This window comes from Chaetodon auriga, chromosome 19 (assembly GCF_051107435.1).
Source record: "Chaetodon auriga isolate fChaAug3 chromosome 19, fChaAug3.hap1, whole genome shotgun sequence".
NCBI lineage: Eukaryota > Metazoa > Chordata > Actinopteri > Chaetodontiformes > Chaetodontidae > Chaetodon > Chaetodon auriga.
Genome location: NC_135092.1, coordinates 10037812 through 10056620, shown reverse-complemented (window position 1 = coordinate 10056620; position 18809 = coordinate 10037812). Strand labels below are relative to the sequence as shown.

General features: G+C 41.4%; 1 protein-coding gene across 1 annotated transcript in view; it reads right to left on the bottom strand.

The window, feature by feature from the left end:
• Positions 1–8691: 8691 nt before the first annotated feature.
• LOC143337604 (matrix metalloproteinase-17-like) overlaps positions 8692–18809 on the bottom strand; it is a 64949-nt gene continuing 54831 nt past the window's right edge. The window contains exons 8-10 of the mRNA XM_076757237.1: positions 18531–18683; positions 17595–17852; positions 8692–10517 (exon numbers count right to left, since the gene is read on the bottom strand). Of these exons, the coding sequence (XP_076613352.1) occupies positions 10192–10517; positions 17595–17852; positions 18531–18683 (737 nt within the window). The 3' untranslated portion in view covers positions 8692–10191. The remainder of the gene's footprint in view (positions 10518–17594; positions 17853–18530; positions 18684–18809) is intronic.

The window sequence follows — 18809 nt, the reverse complement described above, 5'->3', positions numbered from 1 at the left end:
ATGCTGCTAATCCTGCGAGGCCATTTGGCCCTGCCCCCCACCCCCAACCCTTCATGCATCCTCCATTAACCTGGGAGGTGAGGAGGGCCTCTGATGGAGCCAGCAGTTAGCAGCCCATTCACATGAAAGACTGATGGGAGGAAGGGAAGAGCAGCTGTTTGGACTTTGGAGGACAATGTTCAAAGTTTACAGCTCACTGTATTTAATCTTACATGAATTTTACAAACAACTTTGTGCAGACCCACAGAGATCGCAAAGTTTCCAAAGATGACAAACATAGGCTGAATTTTAGGGAAATGTGCTTAAAATGTGATATGTATGTATGGTGTAGCAATAAAAAACAAGGATTCTGAGGGATTTCAATCTTTCCTTCAGCTCACCTCTTCAATGAAGAGTTGGAACAAGCTGATACAGGATATATATCAGACAGAGTGGAATTTTGCAACTTCAAAACTATGTTAGGAAAAGAGGAAGAACAGCTAGATAAGGGGTTAAAACTCTCTATTCTTAAGACAAATGGAAATATCCCAAAAAGGGTACTGATTGTTAGACCTCAAGAAACGAGGAATATAGTTTATCTTTGAAAAACATAGAAGAGTTCATCTTTCCGTTGATTTAAATTAATCAAGATTCTTGAAACAAGTGGTTCAGTGGTTCAAAGGTTAACCAAAATAAAACCTTTCTATGTGCCAAACAAACTAATAATTGAGTAAATATGTTTAAGAATTCAACATCAAATCATGTGTGCGTATTTTTGTGTTGAAACCCGACGGACACCAAACCAGATGCCCAAAATCTATTTATATGGCATGCACAGGCTCTCTTAGGGGGGTCATTTTCACCCTAAGGTGACAACAGAGTGGCATTTCAGCAAACCAGAGTGGCACTTAGCAAACATCCATATGGTCCCATAAAAGAAACAAGAAGTCTCCATTTTTTCAGCGGTGTCCATCAGGAGCATGCTTCAAAATGTGTTTATCTGAGGTCAGACACTGGGATTTGTTTGACATTAATGCTTCATCACCCTTTAAAAACTCAGGGCGCTTGGATTTGGGAAGCGATCCAGACCAGTTATTTCTTGCTTTTGCCCTTTCTGCGATGTAATACTGTCAGGAGCAACTAAAGCGTACGTGATTTAAATCCTAGCCTCAGAATAGCCAGACAAGTCTAAGAAAGGAATAATGGCGACATTTTGTCAGGCCCCTCGGCCTCTCACACAGAAGCACAAAGTACCCTCAATTGTCTGTATGAGATGCACCAGGCCAAACACACCACTTTGACCCAGGAGACCAAGGTTTGTGTGCCATGAGAAACCAAAAGTGAAGGATCTTTCCTATGTGGAACCAGATAGTCTTGATACCTAAACCTAACCAAGTAGTTCTGCAACCGTTTTACAACATTAACCACAAGGTTTTTGGCAGGAAGGCTTTGTGCGTTGCTAATATGAGAACGTGTTGGATGGCTGGAGACGTTGGTCTGGGCTTCTAATATTGCCGGGTGCTGGGTTTATATTGGACTTATTTGAAAGCCTGGTGTGTCTCATACAGATGCTAAAGTGTGCCTGGTGTGTCTGTATGAGACGCAGAAGGTCATGACAAAATGCCAGGATTTGACGCTCTGGGAATGAGAATGGTTTTCCATTTTCCACCTGTGTTTGTGGCACCAAAACTGGATGCTTTCAACAAGACGTCAGGACATTTTCCACCTGTGTTTATGGTGACTAAATTGGATATTTTAAGCCAAAACAGGATCTTTTCCTCACTCCAACAAAATGTTTTTTTCGTACATAAACCTAACTAGACCTTAACTACTGCACTGTCACAAAAGAAAATAGAAAATTTAAACTTAAAGAAATGTTGGTGTGAACGTAAAGAAACATGCATTTTGTGGTTTGCATAAACATAGCAGTATTAGAAGGAGCAGCTCACTGCCTTTATGAGGCCTTTCCGCTGCAACTGCAGGCATGTTGAAACATTTCTCCTCTGCTTAAATCAACTTGAGGCTGGAAGATGGAATCCAGTCTGTTCCTGCCTGCGGCATGTGTCACCTCTGCAACTATGCTACAAAGTCACGTTCATGTAGAAAAGGATATCGCTAACATCTGCTTCTGCTAATGCTGTTTCAGATTGACTGGGCAGTGCTGCAAAGGGAATGTAAATGTCAGTGTTTTGCATTGGATTTCAGGTCATTTGCTTCACAGTGTTATCCAGCAGTTTGCAATGAATTCAGCAGCAGCGTGAACTGCAAACGCTGTGTCTTGTTTCTGTAATGCATCAGTTCTGCTGCAGTAAAAATATCTCACGGCACAGGAAATGTGGTTTCAAGAGTTTCGTCAAGTAAGCCTAAGCTGCAGCTGGAGGATGCAGTGCGTGACCCTGGCGGAGGTAGTGTGGAGACGTGGCTCTGTGATCTGCTCACCGCTTGGATGTAGTCGGTGACTGAGTGAGTGGGTGGCGTGAATAATCCTTTGTGCTCCTTTAAAAACTGAATGCTGAGGTGCTCCCCAAGCAAGGTATTTCATTTCTAGGGAAATCGATCAGCGTGTTTGTGTGAGGAGAGGGAACATTTTCAAGCCTTCAAAAACAGCTTCCTCGACCATCTTACCAACCAGAACCGCAGTGTCAACCAATGTAGGGCAAAGATCAAGAGATAATAGTAAAGCTGCATTGTCGGGTTAAAGTAAAGTGGTTCCACTGCTTTAATCTAAGAAAATAAAAGCAATATGTAGGATCGGATATTGAAATGTTTACAATAGCTTACAATAAATTAACACATAACTGTGGTATATTAATGTTCACCATTGCCCCACAACTGTAAGATAATATCAGAAGAATAGTTTAAAAACCTTAATAAAGCTCTTACTTGCCAATACTGCCACCTACTGGATGCCTGCTTAAAGACACAAATTCCTGTCAACTAATTGTCTACTGCACTCTTAACTCACATTTTTTGGGGGGGCATGCATGTTTCTTCCTCGTGTTGTTGCTCAACTGATGAATGTGTCCACTTAATCAATAATACCCACAATGCAATTCAGTCTCCAGCCTCAACAGTTATCCATGTAGCAGTGCCCTAAAAAGATCAAATCAAACTTCAGGAGGGACATTTGGCATTTCGTATTACAGCAGCACAAGAAAACCAGAGAGGAACTATATATATATATATATATATATATATATATATATATATATATGTGTGTGTGTGTGTGTGTGTGTGTGTGTTTGTGTGTGTATTTGTATATGTGTGTATATATATATATACATATATACATACACACACATACATATATATGTATGTATGTGTGTGTGTGTGTGTGTGTGTGTGTTTGTGTGTGTATTTGTATATGTGTGTATATATATATATACATATATACATACACACACATACATATATATGTATGTATGTGTGTGTGTTTGTATATGTGTATATATATATATATATATATACACACACACACACACACACATACATATATATGTATGTGTGTGTGTATGTATGTATGTATGTATGTATGTATGTATATGTATATGTATGTACGTGTGTGTGTGTGTGTGTGTGTGTGTGAGTATGTATATATGAAATAACAGAATGAAATCGAATACAGCAGCAGTACTTTCTCCAGACCATAATAATTCCCTGGTCCGCTGAGCCAGTGACACATGCATTTGGGAAAATGAGCTTTTCTGCACCTAATATAATAACGTAAAGTATTCTGTCTGAAGGCACTTTAACAACACCTAATGCTATTTTACGGAGCAAAACCAATATTAGGAAGACGGTAGTGCCATTGCCAAAAAAGTACTCAATTACTACAGAGGATAAAGACATATTTACATTTATGCATGTTCTGCCCTTCTTATTTGAGCGTTGAGACGTGGGTGATGAATGAAATTTATTCCATTTTAGATCATCTACAAACCACTAACAGAAAAGCATGAAGGCTGCAAAATGACACAATTAATTCTCACTTTTGTGGTGAAATATAATGTTTGGACAGCATAGACAAAATCAAACTGTATTTCAAAATAAAAGCAGAATGAGCTTGCAAAGTAAATATACTGTTAGCGCTGTAAAAGGGCTAATTAAGGACATCTTAAAACTCAAGCAAGGGGAGTAACAACTCTTCAATTTTTAGTGTGAAAAGCATGACAAATGAAAGGAAATTGAAAAGGAATCGAGGGAGGGAAGTTAATGAAACAGTTAAACTGAAAAATTGGAGAAAGATGAGAAAGGACAAGAGAAAGTGATGAAAGATGAGCAAGAAGCCCTTGAGAGAGTGCACAAGAGAAGAAGAAAGCTCTTGAGACAGGAAGGGGAAGCGAAAGATAAAAAGGTAGGAGGAAATTGACAGCGCATTTCTTTTCATCCAAGACAATAATAAAGTGAGGGGCCCCTCAAAGACATATAAAGAAATCAGTTTGTTTCAGAAGTTAAAGCAGAATATATTTATCAATAATGAAACTTTTTGACTGGTCAGAAGCTCCAGCGGCTGTAGATCTAAGAAAAACAGACAGGGGGTCTAAGGAGGACCCAGAGGAGGCAGACCTTTAGTCAGAGCCTCGCAGAAATATTTAACGAGACACCTGAGGAGATCAGAGCTGAGACCCCTGCAGATCCTTCTGCTACCAGCACTGCTTCAGTCGGCTCAGGTGAAATCAGAAGGAATGAATGAGAGAAACAGTGACGAGGCTTTGACCCGCTTGGACCATTGAAGTCATAATTAGGTCTTGGTCTTTGACGCAATCTGCTGCTCTAAGCTGATAAGTCTCTAATCAGTCACTGGAGAAGGCTGCAGTGAGCCAAGTCTAACAAAGCATGCTTTCAGTCACTGTTTTCAGGATTGACTGAGTAATGAACATGTAAAAATCACACAGCATATCATTTATCTATCTCTTGTCAATATGTCATACTGTATGACCAGCAGGGGGCAGCACATTACCAACAAATAGTAGGTTGTCATTTTCAGTAGCTTAGACAGCAAATTCACACATTTTCAGTCTGCATTCTTAATAATTTAAAACACTAAGCCATACTTTGCTTTCATTCATTATGACGGCTGCTTAATATGTGCAGTTTAGAGTCACAAGCACCTGCGTGTGTTTGCACTGTGGGAGGAAAGAGCAGCACCTGAAGGAAACCCCAAACACAGACCCAGGACCTCCACCTCCCTGCTGTCAGCTACTGAAACTTCTTTCCGTATCGTACATCACCTGAATAAGTCATATACGAGCTGAACGTTGTTCAGTTGATGCATGTTTAGAAAACACAGTTAAGCCCTTCGGCAGCACAACAGATGCTGCATCTCACAGTTAGCATCCAACCACATCCTCTCAAGCCATCCCATGGCACATTCTTAAGGTAAATCGCTCCAGCTGTGAATGCTTCAGCCTCAGGGTTGTTCACTTCAGAGCTCTGTCGGGCCTAGAGAAACCCTGCCACTGACAAGAGGTGCAAAAGCCTTCAGGTATCATTTCATGTCCAAGGCCAGTCAGCAGTGGCTCACACATGCAGGGACCATGACTGAACCCACTCTTAAAGCTTTTACCTTTCAAACTGTATTTCTTGCAATACAGCTGTTGTAACTCCTCTGGTGCCCTGTCTCCGTGCGGCATCTCCCGCGGCTCAAACGTTATGACATGTCAGGTGTTTAGAGGTCTGTGCTGCATATTCTGCATCTGGGCCACTTTCAGGGGTCCTGCTCCGAGCTCTTTGATGTGTGTGTGTGTGTGTGAGAACAGGCGAAATGCAAAATGGACAGCGACAACAACAGCTGCTGCTCTCCCCTATGACCACCACCTCCTGGTCTGTGGTGGGCTAGCCAAAAGCTGGAACACACACACACACACACACACACACACACACACACACACACACACACACACAAATAAATGTGTGTTTCCTTGACTTACGGGGACAGTACTTAGACTTGCTAGCCCTAACCTTAACCTAAGTCTTCACCCTAAACTTTTATGATTTACCTTATGAGGACCTGCATTTTGTCCCCATAGGAAGGTGAGTCCCCACAATATGACTGTGTAAACTCATTTATGTCCCTACAACGTGAGTAAAACACAGCCACACATACACACACACACTAACGTACAGTGTCTCCATCACTTCTGGGGACATTACATAGACTTACATTCATTTCATGGAGACTTATCCTAACCATAACTATAACCATAAGGAAGGCGAGTCCCAACAACACACACACAGTATATACACACACACAGACACACACATACACACAAGTAATCATATGGGGCTAGCCAAGCTACCAGTGGATAGAGATCATGGTTCAGAATTGATGTCACTGCAGAGCACTGACCTCCCCTGTTGAAAGCAAGCTCACACACACATACACACACACCCCATCAAACTCATGTTCAGAGCTGATTGATTTTGGGTTGCCCTTTCCTGGTAGTAGCGTCCTCTCCGAGGTCTGACAACTGGTATCTGTCTGAACGGGAGGATCTGCACTCACAGCACTCTCTGCCAGATGTTCATTTAGAAATGATTATTTTAAAGCATAACTGTTGAGACTTATTGTCATGAGTTTAAGAATTATTCATGTCAGTGATGTTTATTGTGAGACCCGTGAATGCAGTTTACAGATCAACTTCCTGCTTTTCACCTCCAAATACAAAGGTTTAGACTAAAACCTGTCTGATCTCAGATCTGAGCAGTTTCATGATTGTATTGCTGTAACTGATAGAAATGACAGTCATGGGGCCCAGGTTGTAATAAACAGTATAGTCCTTTAAGAGAGTGTATGAACAACAACTGCGTGGAAACACTTCCCTGTCTCCTCTGTGGATTATGTATTTACTGCTAAATTGCTTCTTTATCTTTGCCACTGTCTCTGTGGAAAATGATTTTTTTTTTCTATTTCTACATCTGTTTGTCTTTGTTTGTTGGTTGTTCTGTTCTCCGGCTTCCAGTTCTCAGTCTGCCTCTTTCTAATCCTGTGTATCTGTCGATTAATCTGTCACTTTCTGTCCATTTGTTTCTCCTCTCGCTGTACGCTCCCTGCCTGTAAACCACTCCACCGCAAGTCCTCAGCTTTGCAGGCAGCTCCTCCACTCTTGAATATTTTAGTTACAGAGTGATTGATTGGTTCTGCCTGGCCCATCTGGAGACTCAAGCAGCAAGGGTGCCATGTGTCAACTATAGAGGAAGCTCCATGGGTGATGACAATAACTTAGGATATTCAGTGAAATTGTACTTTTATAATGAGAAATTGCTATTTTCAATAACATTCCAATATTGCTAAATTAAACACGTCTGATTGGTACTTTGGTGGTGTATGTGCGAAGAGGACATATGGCTAGAGAGTCACCCATCTCTGCTGCATTCGCCTGTGGGTGCAGGTGCTCTCCTGGTGGATGCAGAGTCACACCACTTAATTAATACCACTCGAGTGTGTCAAGAGGAGGGAAGGAAAACTGCTGCTCTCTGCAGAAATGGCGATTGAGTGACTTTTTAAACTTTTAAACTTCATTTTACCTTGAAACAGAAGGAAGTTTTGGGTCTGTATTCTCTTGGTGGAGGTTCATCCGCAGCCTTTGGGTACGATAAAACAGCAAATGTCCACACACACACACACACACACACACACACACACACACACACACACACACACAAACACCCACACAGGCATACACAAGCTGTATTTGTGCCTGTGCATGATTAGGACATTACTTCAGTAAGTGAGGTGAGTTTGTAGTATTCACTGTGTGTTTGTCAAATGACGTCCTGACAAAAAAAAATTGCAAAAAGATGCAAACACATTATTTATTGGCATATCATATAGTCTGAGATCTCAACTAATTGATTTTAAAGGGCCAGTGTGCCAGATTTACGGGGCTGCACTGGCAGAAGATGGCAGAAATGTGATTTAATATACATAGTTTTTATTAATTAGTTTATATTTAGCTTTTTTTTTCTCATTCTTATGTTTTTCTTACATTGGAATGAGCTCTTTATAGCTACAGAGGGAGTGGGTCCACCATGTTGCACTGCCTAAATCCTACTAGTCCTGTAAGTAAGGTTAGTGTATTACTGATATAGATATTTGCACAACGTTTCTATTCTTCATTAGACTGAATGTGTATATATATGTTGATATAAATACTTAAAATGTCGGAAATATTTCAATTCACAAACTACATTTTTTCCACTTTTTTGAAGAACTTCTGACTCATTGCGCCTCTGAAAACAAGCTTACACCCTTGTGTGCTTATTTGTGTGTGCGTGAGTCTACCCAGACTCGACAGGCCTGACATCCTGTTAACTTTGATCTCTGAATTAGCAGTATCTGAGCTGCTGAATATTTTTAGATGAGGTGACATCACGTTTCTGATTCTCCTTCCTTAAGAAACATGGGCACACTGCATAATCCTCCGCCAGCCAATCTGCTCGTAAGGCGGACTGTGTGTGGTGTGATTGACATGATGTGCTTTGCGTTCCTGATGAACAGCAGTGACCATTACAAGAGGAAACATGCTTAAGAACATCAGAGAGATGGAGAGCAGCTCTCAGTTGGTGTCTGCAAGCTGTCATGTTACCTTCATCTGTCTTCAATGCCGGGCTCCGTCTCAACGACGCTAAATAATTACACACTCAGCCCACACAGCCGCAACACTGAGTACTCCAAATAATCGGCATCCATACAAATTCATGTGACCACGGTTAGCCAATAAAGTCATTCAGATTCTTTTATTTTTCTACAAAAATATTTTACATTAGAAAACACACCTTGAAATATACACAGTCCACTTGGTTATGCAATAACTGCAGAACCTTTCAACTCAAATATATCAGTCTATAGGTAAATATATCTTTACAGCAAGAATAAATCCAGGGGCCAAGTTGTGACTCTTGTCTTCAGAAGGACCAAGGGGTGATTATGGAAATGTATCCAACAGTCACAAAAAGGCTCTATAAACTCTATGACCTTATAAAACATTGTAAAATAAACAGGAATATTATTTCATCCGAGTTTGATACAAAAGGTGCGACGAAACCGAGAGCAGGGAATGCATCTGGGCCAGATGTGAAAATGATGAACCCATGGAAATACGTACAGGAGCAGCAGTTCCTCACTACAGAGCACGGTTGAGGGATTTAGGCAAGAAACTCGTGCTGACAGAGCCCACCCACCTACTCATCCGTCCATCAACAGCTTGCACAGTAAGAAGTTTGCACACCAAACATTCATAGTTATCACAAGCACATTAGTCAAGCTAGTTCAGACCTAAACATCCATATATATATATATATATATATATAACCTCTGGTGCTATCCTGCCATGCAGATTATTTTGAGTTTATTTCTCCCATTTCAGAGACGCCAAATACAATGGAGTTGAAAGTAAAGTGTTAGTGATGCACGCCACATTGAAAAATGACTTTTAAAACTTCAAATTCAACAACGCTGTGTCTCTTCAGAAACAGCGTCCCTGCTTGCTGTAAACTGTTTTTACTGGAGCTGCTTTTAAAGAGAAAATAATCCCTAGGAGTTCGGATTATCCAGAGTAACACGGGCATTGTTTTTGCAAAGACGCACTGTGATTGGGTTTTTCGAATGTCATTTTCCAGTGTGTTGAACAGAACCTCCACTGGAGTGGGATGGAGGCAGAGACTATTAGATTAAACTGAACGTCTACATGGCTGGATACCACTAGAGGTAAGTATCAACATTTATTTTGGTCATTTTGAGCTAATTTTGAACTAATTTTGGTGTACTGACCCTGTAATAAAGCATCTGCTTTAATTGTATAAAATAGGCAACAGTGTGTGTTGGCATGCTGTTCACCTTTGTACCGGCCTACAACCCAGAATGTCTTTTACACGTCTGTATGAGAGGCACTGCTGCTGTAAACCTGCTGCACATGGGGACAAATAATCACTGTTGGTGCTCTTATTTCTGTTCAATAACCTTTTCCTGGCAGATATGAGGCAGTTTGACCATTCAGTGAAAGCCTTTGTAAAGCACGGTGAGTGGGTTGATGCCTGTAGGGATGACTACTTTCGTTGGCAGCACCCGCCAAATGAATGGTAAAATAAATAACAAAATTAGCGCAAAAAGAATACCAAATGATATAATAAGAACAAAATTTTCCAGTTTTCCACAGAGTGTCCACTGGCCCTCCAACAATCAGCTCAGAAGCTTTGTCCCGTGCTTTGGCATCATAGCAGTTCAGAGCGGAGGGCCAGCGAGAGCGTCCAGAGAGGTGGCAGCAGCCAAAGGGGAGACGGGGAGGGGCGGGCGCCTAAAGGCGAGGCGGTGTCGGAGGTGCAGGAGCACACCTCGTATCCGTTCTCTGCGTGGTCCGGGTGCTGGTGCACGTTGCCTCTCGTCTCCGTGCTTTTGGGCTCCGTGTCTGGAGAGTCCGCCTGCATCTCGGTGCACAGCAGCCAGTCTTTGGCGATGAGGCGGGGGTAGCCCACCTCCACCTCCATGTCGCTGCCAGGCACTCTCCAGTACTCCTTCCCCTTGAAGAAATAGGATGAGCCTTCAGAGAGAGAGGGAGAGAGAGGGAGGGAGAGAGAGAGAGAGAGAGAGAGAGAGAGAGGGCACAGGGATGGTATTAGAGTGTATGCGTGTGCATGACATAGAACAGAATATAATACAAGTCTGCATTTTATTATTCATACAAGGTACAGAGTTGTGTCTGCTCTCATCTGGAATACAAAATAAGCACAGGACACATAAAACATTAAGAGCTTTGAGTTCATGAATCCATGATTCACGGTACAGCTATTCCAGACAGAGCAGGAATCATTCGAATTTGTCAAGGATTACAGAAGATACACATCAGTGACCATGTACAGGCTCTTTTCATCACGGAAAACCATATCTTTTCATTCAATGACAGCGCTGCAATCCGGCGAATGAGTTCTGGACAGAAGAGTCCATATTTCAAGGAAAAACAATATATTTGATGACCCCCTAGCTGCTGTTTGACAACAGCTAATGTTAGCATTCAACATAACCGTTTAATAGTGTTACACAATGTAGTAAGAAAGGCCTGAATTCATTCTGAAATATCAACGCACATCGTGGACACATTTTTTTAACTCTGGAAGTAAAATGCACTGGATGTTTTGCTGTCTATTCATTCGACCTCAGAAATGTTCTGGTCAAGTCAGTAACGTTATGTTACATCTAACACAAAAGTGTTTTCCAAGCACTTCAGCAGTGAGCGCTCCGTATGGCGTGAAGAGGCTGACAAGACATGCCTGCTTTGTTATGTCATATTTAGCTTCCATTTCATTAAACTTCCAGGAAATGGTGATTTAAAATTGGCAAAAAAGCAAAAAAAAACCATGACTATAGTATAATAGTATGATAAATTTGGAATAGTTTCTTATTAAAGTTTTCACTTGAGCAACCTCCAGTGACTCTCGCCTTGCTGCAAAACACTGTCTCAAGAAAATACCACTTCACAGACTCAAATCTACACTCTCCTCAGTGCACTCACATAAAAATATAGCCCGTAGTCTACTGACACAAGACTAGTCTAAAACCAACAACCTGATTAGCAGTTGGTGCGCTCGCAGTTCAGATGGTAGGTTCCACTCTCTCCATATGAAAAAAAAAACAGCTAAGCTGGCACAGATAAGTATTCCCCGTCTGTGTTGTCACAAGCTTTTATTTTTTGTTTGCCGTTAGTTGCCGTGGAAGTGCGATGATTCACCTTGGGACTAGATGGATGATCTGAACCAAATCTAACGTGGCAGATGCATCCTGTATATACTTGGATGTTGTGCAGAGTAGCTGAATTGTGGCCAATAACTTTGCTAGTGATAGCTGCAAGATTGAGCACCCGCACTGGAAGAGACTGGATAATTGAGCACCAGTAGGAGTATGCACAAACAATCCTTAAATTATAGTCTTTGGAGGGAAGGTGCATATTGTTTTGCCATTTAGAGGAAGAACCAGAACAGATTCTGCCTTACTGCTATTATTATATAAGTGAATCTGGCAAGGACTGCATACATAAGAAGAGGTCATGTCGTTTTGTAGGGTGGGTATGCCGGCCAGCGCAGAACACAGTGATGCCTTGTGGCCATTCTTGACACCATAATTGCACTGTGCCATTTGATCATTACCGACACACCCCCCGCTGCGCCTGTCCTTTTACTTCAGGGTACTTAAGTTAGAGTCACCAAAATACCAAACAGGCACTGGCAGAAGAGGAGAAAAACTAAACACAATGTGCCTCTCATGAAAATACCACTTTGTTGCAACAAAGCTTCCAGAATGTGCTGTGAAAAATTAGATAAATACAGATTTTGTCAACATGAAATAATGAAGGCATTGAAATGTTTACCAACTCAAAGTCGGTTTCATGAAACTCACTAAGTCACTCAGAATTTGTTGACTAGAGCGTGACCTATTCGTCTTCTTCACTGACTGGTGACTGAGACAAAGAAGAGGAGTAAATGTGGTCGTATTGTGGCTCATTCATTTTCACTTGCTATCGAAAGTGTTCTGGTTTCCATTTGTAGTCCACTTGTAGTCTGAGCAGTGCTGACCAATCGCGATTGAGCAGGCTTTGTTTGCATACGGGGGAAACAGTCCATGTGGAGCAAAAGAGCTGGAACGCATTGGCTGAAATGCAATCAACTAACAATGATTTAGGTTTTTGTTAGCTTTTAATCATCAGGTTGTTGAGATTAGCTAAGATATTGTCAGAAAGCTGCAAATAAGAATATAAACAATGGCCAGCAGACAGAAGAAGTCTTAACCAGATATCCTTTATCTGGTATTGGAAGCCCAGAAACACTGGTCGCTGTCCCAGAAGCTAAATGGTCACCAGACGTTAGCCAATAACTAAACTAGTGACTGAAACAAATAGGAGACGAGAGATAAACGAGTGACAAACATTCTCTCGTTGTTAATGGAGCTCCCCATCAACTGTGGAGCAAATATATGTCACTGAATCTATGGAAAAGAACCATATCTCACTCTGTCATGTCATACAGATATGAAGCCTGGCATTCGTTCAAGTGCTGAAGCAGTCAGAGGACAGAGGACGATTAAAGCATTCAGTTTACGTCAGAAGGTTCTCCAGCAGTCAAGGACGTGCACTCTGAGTGGAATACCTACCAAAACTATTTGTGAGCAATATGTTCCAGCATCGCTTTGGAAATAAATGAACAATACAGCAGTGACTTTGCAGCAATGTATTGTCTGTGTGGCTTTTTCTGCTACATAGAAAAGCGAGAACTTGCTCTTCATTTCTTTATCATGGCCTTGAATAAATGCCAAACTTAAGAAAGACAAAAAAACCTGAATGTTTTCACTTCTACTGTAGGTGGCTCTGCCCTTCAGGAATCAATGAGTTACAGTTACTCTGGCTTTCATTTTTAAAGACAACTCCAAGTTTTCACTGTTTTAACGAGAAACCCTCATTTCTTCTGATGACTTTTGCTCAAAAATACAGGCTTTTTGTTGCTGTTTTTGGTGTTCATAATGGGTAAAAGCAACATTTAACACGCCTCAAATGTGCAAGATATTGTAAAATGGGAGTGGTGCTGCTCTAGGCAGTGCTCTTGTAAGTGGGTGAAGGCTCATAACACCTCGTGGAGTCCATTTCCTGTTCATAATCATGAGAATATATTCAAGCCGGGCTGCAGCCTGTAGGAATAAAAATAAAGTACGCTCTACAGTGCACAGAAACACAGATTGAACCTCGAAAAGTACAAGACCCAATATAATTAATTTCTCTCAGTCCCACCTTAACCATGAAAACAAGTCCTAAAATAGCCTTCAGAAGTCCTTTGCAGTGACAATTGACCATGATATCCTGACTTTCTGAAAATGTCCTCATTCTCTGAGTCTAGACCCGAACTTCATCTTCACAAAGACAGAAGCAGAAGAGTTTCACACACTCACAAGGTCACTCTCCTTATCCATCGATCACTATTACTGTAAGTCCAGGCCCTTAAGGGCTGAACGCCACTTTGTCTTCCTCAAATTCTTCTTTGTTTTCCTCAGAGACTGAAAGTCTTAGAGCTGTCAAAAGTGGCGAATCCATGTCAAATCTCACCCACTGCTGGCTAATAACTCGTGAATCCATTCTTGAGGCAACACATAATACTCCCATGATATAAGGCTGATTAGATGTACTTCTTGGCAGTGTCTGGTCTTGAGGGACTTCTCAATTAAGTCATTTTCAAAAACACGAGAATGAAAGATTAAGGCTGGAGTTACTGTATAATTTTGTTGTCAACAAATCGCATGAAAAAACAACACTGACAAAACAAAAACATCAATGGATTAATCTATCTCTCTCCCTGCACCATCTGTAGCTCTCTGCCTCAGGTCCACTCGTTCATTCTGTAAATCTTTAAAAATGAGTCAGAAACACAAAGTTTCATTTCCACCAAAGCATCAGTGATATCCTAAAACACCTGGGCACTGCAGCTTTTAGCAAAGGTTTCTCAACAGGAGTAAACTGTGCATTTATTGGGCACCTTTTCCAGCTGTGGATTAATATAAGTGGCATAAGCCACAGTGCCCATGTTACATACTATTTATTTGTTTAACATTGTTTATTCTGTATTAGTATCTGTGTCATACTGGACTGGTGTGTTGTGGTGCAGCTGCTAACCAAGATTTTGCAAAGTTCTTTGATTAAGCATTTTTTTTGGAGCTTGTTACCATGAAGTTGGTTGCGAGAGGCCCAATATTATTGCGCTGTTATCAGTATAAATGGCAGGTTGGAGTCAAAAAGTGAACATTTGTGCCTGAGGCATTGCAACGTCAGAGAGAGCACAACTGCTCCACTGCACACACAGCATGACTTGTTTCTCCTGTCTGAGTTCAGTTTGAGTTCAGTCTACTTTTGACACACAGGACAGAGGCCTTTCGAAAATGCCCACGGTTTTTAAAGCCTTGATCTGAAAATCCCTTTCTTAGAAATGGACAAAGAAAAGAGGAATTACTTCCTGATGTTCTGCTAACAGAGGCTGTAACTTCGACTCCACTAACGTGACACTACGATTATGAATGCTGACTGGTTTATGTAAACTTCTTCTACAGGTTAAAGATAATATTCATGCCTGATAAATTTCATTTTCCTCTACTTTTACATTTTCTGGCCACCTCTAAAAGGCTAAACTATTCCTGGGTGCCGCATTGATGTCAGCAGCTATGACCATTATCATCATTACAGCTACATTAATACTCTTTATGCTCCCTTTTTGCCTCCGCAGCAACCGCTCTCCATAGCTTTACTGCCTTTCTCTGTCTCTCTATGATTTCTCTATCTGTCCTCTGAGTCAAGCCATCTATCTTTCTAACATCTTCTTTTTCTTCCTTCGCTATCTTTCTTCATCCTCAGGTGTCCCCATATCTCCTCTTGTCTAGATTCCTCTTCTCTTCCTCATTTCACCCCCTCTCCCCCTCATCTCTCTGTTCTATTTTCATAACAAGGTGTCAGCACATCTCCTCTCTCCTTCTTGCCGTCATATCACTCTTTTGTCCTCCCCTGCCCGTTCTATCTCTTTTTTCTCTTTCTAGTCATCCTGAGCTGGTGAAACAAATGGAGAACAGGCTTTAATGTGGCTCCAGTTCCCAGGCACCATGGTCTGTCTATGTGCGTTTACGCGTGTAGGTTTCCAACTTTACTCTTACAGGCTCTGCGGTGATAATGGCCGGGGGGTGAAGCCGAGTCGGGTTTGGCCTCTCCTCACACACACACACACACGTGCACACACACATCAAAGAGCTTGGAGCAAGATCGAAGACAGAACACAGACCACTAAACACCTGACAGGGAAAGAGACTCCTTGTATTCACATGCTGCAGGGGAGATTAGGGACATCCTGACTCCCACTGTGAGTGGCCTCAAATTTCAGACTCAGCGGCTGGTTTTTGGAGGTATTTTTAAAAACTAAAAATGCCCTACCATCATTTAGAGGCTACACACACACAACAGGCAAACAGAAAAAAAAAAGGTTGCACAAAGTTTCTCAAACAAATGGTGTTCAACCATGTTACACCTCTCATTACCATGCACATGAGATCACAGGGCTATAGCTATGATACTTTGATGGACGAAGGCATTGTGACCTTGACATTCAGCTGCTACAGTGGAGCTGCTCGCTGTGATTACACTGGGCGAGCTCCAAGGTTTGAATGTGTTTGACTGAGCGAATGTGAAGCAAAGTGCTGGCAAAAAACCCCGCCATGTGTGCCATGTCAAAATAACAGATAGAAAGGTTAAAAAAATATTTTGACACACCAAAAAAAGAAAACAAAAAAACAAAAAAACAACAAACAATCAAATGCAAATGGGCCTCTAATCTGCATACCGCAGCTATGCCAACAAAAAATTGTGCATGGTCACAAACAGGGAGACTGCCAAAATAAAATAAACTCAAATAAAGTCAAAAAAATGTTATTGTTGCTAATGTTTAGCAGGTATACTGTTTAGAATAATTAGCATCTAAGTTTAACGTCTTAGCATCCTAACATTTGCGAGTTAGCACTAAGCTCAATACTTTTGTGATTAGTTTTGCAAATGTTTAGTCATAAACTGAAGTAATGGGCAAATGGAAGCTTTGACCTGTTATGGTGCCCAACGAAAAGTCAGAGACTCACAAAAGTTATTACAAGTGGTCCTGAAGGGGATATAAAGGGACATGAAATCCGTCTGTTGGTTATCGAGACATTTTACTCAAAACACCAGAGGAAAGTGCAGAGGATCAGTCGGATTCATCCTCTGGAGACCACGAATGTCTGTGCAAAATTTCATGGTAATCTATTCAATAGTTGTTGGGATATTTAAGTCTGCATCAGAGTGGGAGGCAGAGGGAGCGACTGTGCTGAGTCATGCTGCCAGCATGGCTTAAAAGACACACATCCAAGTCACTCCAACATCTGAGTGTTTTACTGCTCTTGGGAACTTGACTCAGATTCATAATCTGATCGGAAAACTTCCAAAACTTGAGGCTGCATGTTTGCTAACTTGCATAATTGTTCCATCCTTGTCTCATATTTCTCTTGTAATTTATTTCTCTTTGAGGAATTCCCCTGAGAAGGATATTGCACGGTCTTGCCTTAGGCGCCACGAGTACCGGAGCTACCAGTGGTCTGATGCTCTGGTGGAGTGTTACAAGTCTATTTTTCTCTGAGAAATGTGATCATTTATGGCTGGAAGGAAGACAATGGTGATTCATCATTTATACATCGAATGTACTCAATCAGTATGTCTTAATCAAATTTTAATCAAGACAGAAGAGGTCAAAATATGTCACTGGCTTCCTTCTGCTCATCTTTTTGCTCTACGTGATGGATTATCTTTGGGGGCTTTGATCATTCACTTTGTGGAACATTGAAATAGAAGCAATATAGCTTTATTATCACACATACATACATTGACTGGAAGTTCTTTAGAAAAGCCACCTGATACTGAAACAGAGAAAGATTTGCTTTTGTGGTACTTTATCATCTTATGCCACAGTGTGATTGTGGTGAGGAAAGGAAAACAGGAAACAGTCACGGTCTCAATAGGCAGCTAGAAAATGGATGAATGTGTCAGTATCATCTTCTTTCATGACAGAAGAAGGCAACTCACCGTCTGACCACCTCATGGCATCGTCCAGGTTAGGCGGCAGCCCCTTCCAAAGCGTGCTGTCTTTAGGGTAGCCCAGGTCCATGCGCCTCAGGTGGTCGTCGTAGCGCCAGTAGTGGTTGTCCTTGAAGAAGTAGGTTTTGTCGTTGTGTAGCCAAACAAAGGCTGCATCCACTCCCTCCGAGGGCAGGCCAAAGTCAGTGATTGGGCGAGGATAACCCTCCTCCACAATATTGTCTTTAAATACCCAATACTTTAGACCTGAAGAGGGAGGATAGAAAAACTCGAAATTTTATTCATCACACACAGCAGACATTGTATGCATTTCAGATGATACATTTAAAAAGATTAGCGACCTGAAAGATATGTACACGAGACTCTCTTGAAAGGATAAGATTTACACGTATTTTTGTTTCACAGCCAATGAAGAACATTCTCTGCCAAGAAGGCTGTTTTACACTTTATATCAAAAGTGAAACATGCCCTTGTTTCTGCACCCATTTTTTAAATTAAATTTATGCTGCCCTATCACACAGTGAGAAAAAAAAAATCATAATTTCCTTCAAAACCCCAGCCACATTGACAGAAAGGTGTGAACTGCCTCTTCTCATTTCGCATCTTTATAGTGTGGATGAATCACACTTTAAAAAGTCTGCGGGTCATTGGCAATTTTTAAAAAAAAAAAAAAAATGTTCTGGACACACTGTCACTTTAAATTCAGTATGTACTAAACCATGTGCATTGAACAGTGTATTTGAGCTATCAAATGGATGTAGTTAACTTGACCATGACAGAGAGGAAAGAAGAAAATAGAAGCAGGAATCCAGTGACCATGGATGCTCACTGACACTATTCAATTAGACTAACTTTTTGTACATTTTAAGACTCATTCCAAGAGCTGATAATATATTAGGATGTAGACTTCATGTGCAACAGTACCTTTGAAAAACACTATTTTGTGGTCTCCAGGCCTCTCATACACAGCATCCACACTGTCCAGGTTGGTCGGGAGGCCCCTCCAGAAGCGATGGATCTGAGCCGGACGCAGAGACACCAGGTGCTTCTCTCTGGTTAGTCGCCAGAAGTACTTTCCTAAGAGGAAATGGACAGTTTGGAGTTAGGAGGATCAGAGCTAGTCAGGATGCTGATAACAAATGATGACGGCTCTGGCAGCCGAGATTATCTGTTATTTTTCATGCATTCCCTAAGGGGAAACAG